Source organism: Eurypyga helias, unplaced genomic scaffold (assembly GCF_000690775.1).
Source record: "Eurypyga helias isolate BGI_N326 unplaced genomic scaffold, ASM69077v1 scaffold18702, whole genome shotgun sequence".
Taxonomy (NCBI): Eukaryota; Metazoa; Chordata; class Aves; order Eurypygiformes; family Eurypygidae; genus Eurypyga; species Eurypyga helias.
This window is the reverse complement of record NW_010235671.1, coordinates 46,360-52,359: the sequence shown is the minus strand read 5'-3', so window position 1 is coordinate 52,359 and position 6,000 is coordinate 46,360. Positions and strand designations below refer to the sequence as shown.

Sequence of the window (6,000 nt, the reverse complement as noted above, 5' to 3'; positions counted from 1 at the left end):
TTTCCCTCCAAAATTGATTCATGCTACGTGTTGTTAGGAAATAGCTTTAAGTCTGGTTATGTGTGATATGACAGACTGAAGGAAACAGTGGGATTTGCAGTTATTACAGAAAATAGCTGCAAACTATCCTTCCATGTGATTGTTGTGAGAGTGTTTTGTAGGAGAACTGCTCTCATCTCGTAGGGAATAATTTCTTAGGAGCTTGACGTAAAAATTTAGTGTTGCCAAAAACAAAGAAGTCATGTCTGACTTGTATGTGAAGGATCAAATAAGACCAAGGCAGGAAAACATTTTACTTCTAGATAATTATTGGGATAATGTCTTGAATTTCTTGTAGTTTACCACCAGAATATGCACTAACACTTCTTACTTCATTGCAAGACCCACACAAAAAAGTTTGTAATTCTAGAATTTTACCAAATATTGCAGAATTGGTTTTGGGGATATTGTTGTTGGGTTTGGTTGTTTTTTTTTTCCCCTCCTTGTCCCTTTTGACTATTTTGTAGTGGTAGTAACATCATGAGACAATTCAAAACAGTGTTTAAATTAGTACTATTCCACACGTTAGTAAAAAGCAGTAGCAGTACATTAGGAGAAAGAAATGAAAGAAATGTAATATATTACAGTGGTGAAATCATCGCTGTAGATGCAAATGGTAAAGACACTGAACTGTTACAAGGGACTCTACTGTTTTGCCAAAATTAAGCCTGCTTATTAAATGGAGTCACCGCAGGAGTTTATGAATTTTCACAGTGCTTTCTGTGGAGGGGAAAAAAAAAAACCAACCCAAAAAACCCCATAAAAATTGGAAGTATTACTACAAATGCTGTTTTATTAATATCGTTGGTATTCATGGATATTGGAATTTATTCTGACAGGAATGGTAGAAAAGGTAATTCCAATTAAACGATCCATTGTCACCACCCTGGCAGCCTTTTGCTTCCTTTAAATTACAGTCCCATTTTTCCTTGGAAAGGCTCAGTTTTTTCCTTTTCCCTAGAATGGCCGTTGGAGTTAAGACATTGAGAGTTACAGATTCCTTGTTTCTGCAGAGCTCCTGTGGCCTACATGCGGCCTGGGAGTGCCCAAACCTGCCAACTCCTGCAGTGTCAGTGGTGTCACACTCGCGTGCTTTCAGCGATAAGCGTGCTTGCATCTGCTCTGATAATATTGCTGGGAGCTGCCTTGCACTTGCATTTCCTCCCCTACGTAAAAAAACCCTACTTGAATGAATTATTCAACAGTGAAATCCAGCAACTGACCAGCTTTATCTGGAATGTAACCATTGACTCCCATGACTTTTGCAGAATTCCTTGATTATTTAGGTTAATTCAGACACTAGCATATTCATTATCAGCGGTGGATTTTCTCAAGCACTGAACTACCTACTTGATATTTAGTTTCTGTTGGGGGGGGGTGTTCTTTGATAAATATACATGAATAGAACAAATAGAATGACGTCATTCTTGCTGAGATTTCTCTGTTGATTGTGACAGTCTTTCTGGATTGTTTTTAATGAGTCTGTGCCGGCTTATTCTGATTTGCCAGTGTACGCCTACGGTCTGTTACTTCTGCGAGACGAACGGAAATCAATTCCAAATGTCACCTATTTATTTGTCACCTGATTCTGATAGATATTCCTGCATTGGATAATTTATGCATGCATGCATTAGAAGCTTTTCTCTGCAGAGAGGAAATGAACCAGAAAATTTTAAAATGTGTACTTAAGCTCTTCAAAACTGATGGAAAATATCTGCTTCCACTGCCCACTCAGTCTGCCAACACTCTTTTTTTCCTTACAGCAATAAAAAAATATGAACAATATTTTAACTGTAATTACTGTACACAGTATTAAACCAAACACCACCCACCAGCTGTCCTAAAAAAGTGAGAGAAAAGGAAAATAAAATAGAAAATATAAATAATAATAATAATTAAAAAAAAAGAATTCTCTCATTATATTTGAGTTTGGGATGTATTTGAAACTAGGTTGTCCTCCCATGACCTTGTTTGATAGGGGTGACACTTTATGTGAATGGACCCTTTTTTGTATTTGCACTGTAATTTATTTCTCTCCTTCATGGTTCATACGCTGTGCTGGTTTTACAGATAGTCACCTAAATCTGTCATATCCTACGCAGGAGGGCCACAGGAGTTAAGGTGGATACTGAGGGCATTCCACATTGGCAAATGGGATGTAGTCAGAGTTATTAATGTGGAAACTTGTTAAAGCAGGGGTCATTTGTTTAAGTAATAGATTTAATCTGGTTGCATGTCCCCCATAGAGTTCTATTTCATGATGCTAAAAGGCTTCAGGTCCAAATAACGTTTCCAGGATACAGCTTGTGGGAAGAATATTCCCAGTAGATGTGAGGAAGTGGGAAGGTATCTTTTCTCTTGGTTCTGTAATCTGTATTGAGAGTCATTCTGCAAAGTGGGTGCAGTCTGAGGGTGGAGTGTTCTTTGTAGTCATGGGAAAAGTCTTAGTCTGATCCTCCCTTAGGTGTTAGTTTAGAGGCAGTTGGGAAAACTGGAGGCTCACCACTGCCTCTTGTTTATTAAAGAACACAACTGGCCAGCTGAGTCACTGTGCCCTCTGTGTGAGCATCTGCGTTGATGTAGGAGTGTTAGAGACGTTTCGAGTACCATTATGCAAGTGAATAGTACTCGTTTTTCCTGAGAAAAGAATATTTTAATGAAGATGCAGAAACATGGTGTGAAATTGTATTTGCTGGTTGGAGTAATGATTATCTACAATACGGTTTAAGGGTGTATCATTTCAATCTGATGTGCTGTAGCCTTTCTGGCCCCGTGCCATCACTAGAAGCCCAGCATTTGCCACGCTGGATCAGAGCAGTGGTTGTCAAGTAAAGGCAACGTCCTGCCCTCAGCAGTGCCACCTGCTTGTGGCTATAGAGGAAATTAAAATACCTAGAAATGCACAAAATTAACAATGTACAGTTGTAGATGGTGCCTCCTTAATATTTTCTGTACTAATGGATGAGATTAATCCTCTCTAATTGGCATTGAGTTCTGCAATAGGCTTACATCTATGATAGAGGTTATGATCAGCAGCTGCACTGAACTGGCGGCAGAATATAGTGAGGCTCTGCTGTTGTAGCCATTAATACCCATTTTGATAGCCTTTATTAAACCAAATAGGATTCTTTTTAGTTTTAAAAAAAATATTTTAAGATTAAAGTTATTGTCATATCATTGGCTGATTAGTTTCTGTAGGAAATCAACAGGTCTGTATACACGACTGCTGACACAATTCATCATAGTCAGATGATCCCACTGCTTTAAGCATGGCTTCTGAAGAAGCTCAGCTGGTAGTACAGCAGCAATTCGCAGTCAGTGGTCAAGTACAGGTATTTGGGGAATTTACTCAAATGCAAACCACATTTGAGTATGCGTTTACATAGACGGGGCGTGTTAGGCAGCACTGCAGAGCAGGCGCCTAGGGACAGCTCTTTGGAGCCGTTTGAACTCGTGGGCTAAACTTCAAATTGTCTGGAAATTGACTTAGGATCACTGCCTATTCGGATGCTTATCTAAGGCATGCCATCTTTTGGGAATCTGACTGGCATTTCACGTACCTCTCTGCTGGCCTACGTGTAAGAACCGGTGCAACCTCTAATTGCTTTATGTCTGCTCTTTGCTGTCTTCTGGAGTAAGGCAGTGCAGTTTCCTGTAGCTCTGTGATGGGTTTCTCTCTTCACAAGGAGTCTCGGGATACCCTTAGGTTCTTCTAGGTGAAAATGGAAATTTGGAGAAGTGGTACTGTGCTGATGGTATCTATCTAGGCTGTTCTTGAGGTGTTAAAACACACTTCTTCTTTCATGTCAGAAAATACTGGTATTTCTTTTTCCTTGAAGAAAATAACACTTTCATAATAATGCAAAAGTGTGGTAACACTGTATTCATTGGTTTGGTTAGAGTGGTGCTTATTACTAAGCAATAATTCATTATTTATTATGATACGTTTAAGGGAATAGAATTTTTTCCTACCTGACACTGAGCTATAGATATGTAGCCTGTCTACAGACACTGACTTCATACACCCAAGTATTGATGTATGAAAAGAGCTTTAATTATTAGGGATCAATTTCCTAGCTCTTGCACATTTTAATTAGAAAAATCTTATTATTTTTATATAAACTCTACATGATGCTGTTGCACACAGGTTTGTGTGCTGTACAACAGGAAAAGGTAGTCTTATGCAGGAAGGAGCATAACTAAAATCAAGCTTCATTTTTACAGTTCAAAATATGTAAATTATTAATGAAATTTTAAACTCTTACGAATTCTGCCTGTTGATACGCATGCATTAGTGCCATAGCGCTAAATTACAATACATTTTTAGATAATCTTATTGAATGGAAAGTTTGGATCAGAAGTTAGACAATTTTCTGTACAGAATACATGTGTTCTCAGTTCATATTTTCATGTATGTTGAGTATGCTAGGTTCAGTGTGCTGAACCTTGATGCTGAAAGTCAGAAAAGCTGCCAAGCACTCCTTTTTATTGAAGACAAGGAAAGCTGTAGGCAGCTGATCGAAAAACCTGTATGTGTGCTTCATGTATCATGATTTGTCTTGCCTGCAATGTGAACTCAATCCTATAATAATCGGGTAGCTCTAATTTACGCTGTAACATGTATTATTTCTCCTTTTGCTGCATGAATTTCTTAGCTGCAAAATACTCTGATTGGAAACACCTGCCATTTTATCTCTTATCTAGGAATTTTCTCTCCTGCTACATTGCTTTTATAGGTCCCAGAAGCCATAAGAAAGTGCCAGCGAGCTGGAATTACAGTCCGCATGGTCACTGGAGACAACATCAACACAGCTCGTGCCATTGCCATAAAATGTGGAATCATTCATCCGGGAGAAGATTTTTTGGAAAGAGTTTAACAGGAGGATCCGAAATGAGAAGGGAGAGGTAAGTCATCTACTAAACCCATATGTATTGTGACTATTATTAAAAACAGTGACAACACTGTAATGGTTTTTCACTGTCATCCGTGTGTACCTCGGCGAAGACTACTTGGGGAGATGGAAAATGCAGTCTTTACTTTTCATGATGCAGAGCCACAATCAGTTTAGTGCTAGGCTAATTCAGCAGTTTTTAGAACCACAGCACTACTCTACAAGAAATCAAAACTAAGCACATTAAAAGCAGGTTTGTTAGCAGAGAGGAGAGGGAACTCAATAGCAGTTTGCAGATCTGCCTCATGAAAATGCTGTCTGTCCTGAGAACCAGCTCCTCTCATTTCTTTACTTCATACCACTTTATCTAATATACTGCTATATCCACTCACTCTAATGATTTGTACAGCTTAATCCATTCTGTGGGAGATTTTTAACTCCCCCTAAAAGATGGAGCTAACAGACAGGCTACTGAAGTCAGCTGTAAAAGAGGAAACTCAGTGCTGTGTCTTTGAGTCCGTCATGAACGAATGGACAGTCGTTCACTCCTCGCACGGATTGATGGGATCAAGGGATGTTAGTGTAAACAATGGGTTTGTCCTTGTTGCTGTTGGTACACAGAGGAGATTCTGCCATTATTGGTGCCAAAATGAAGTGCAGAGCTTGGATTCAAATGCAAATAGAACAACACACTTGTACACGTTTCATCGGCTTTGAGAAACTCCGCTGTCCCACACCTAGAGGCATGATTCTGAGGGAATTATCCATGAAGCTGCTGAGAGGCTGATTTCATGCGGTGGCAGAATTTACCTGTGTTAGCCAACAGCTGAGCTCTGGTGGAAGAAAACTGCCTTTTTGGCCTTGCCTTCATTTACAGCACAGATGGCTGTTGTAATTTTTCTGTGCTTTTGGAGAAAAGCTGCAGATCTGAGCAGTGAAGTGAATCACCTGACACATGGACACAAACATATTTTGTGTTTTGCTAATCGCAGGCTAACAGTTTTACTGGTTTTGGGTTTGTTTGGTTGTTTTGTTTGTTGTTGTTGTCTTTTTGGTTTTGGGTTTTTTT

At 39.2% G+C, this 6,000-nt stretch overlaps 1 protein-coding gene across 1 annotated transcript in view; it reads left to right on the top strand.

Annotated features, from left to right (window-relative positions):
• LOC104506039 (plasma membrane calcium-transporting ATPase 2-like) overlaps nucleotides 1–6,000 on the top strand; it is a gene marked incomplete at its 5' end in the record, with an annotated part of 93,409 nt that overhangs the window by 41,058 nt on the left and 46,351 nt on the right. Inside the window, 2 exon segments of the mRNA XM_010146846.1 lie at nucleotides 4,776–4,903; nucleotides 4,905–4,944. Coding sequence (XP_010145148.1) covers nucleotides 4,776–4,903; nucleotides 4,905–4,944 — 168 coding nt within the window.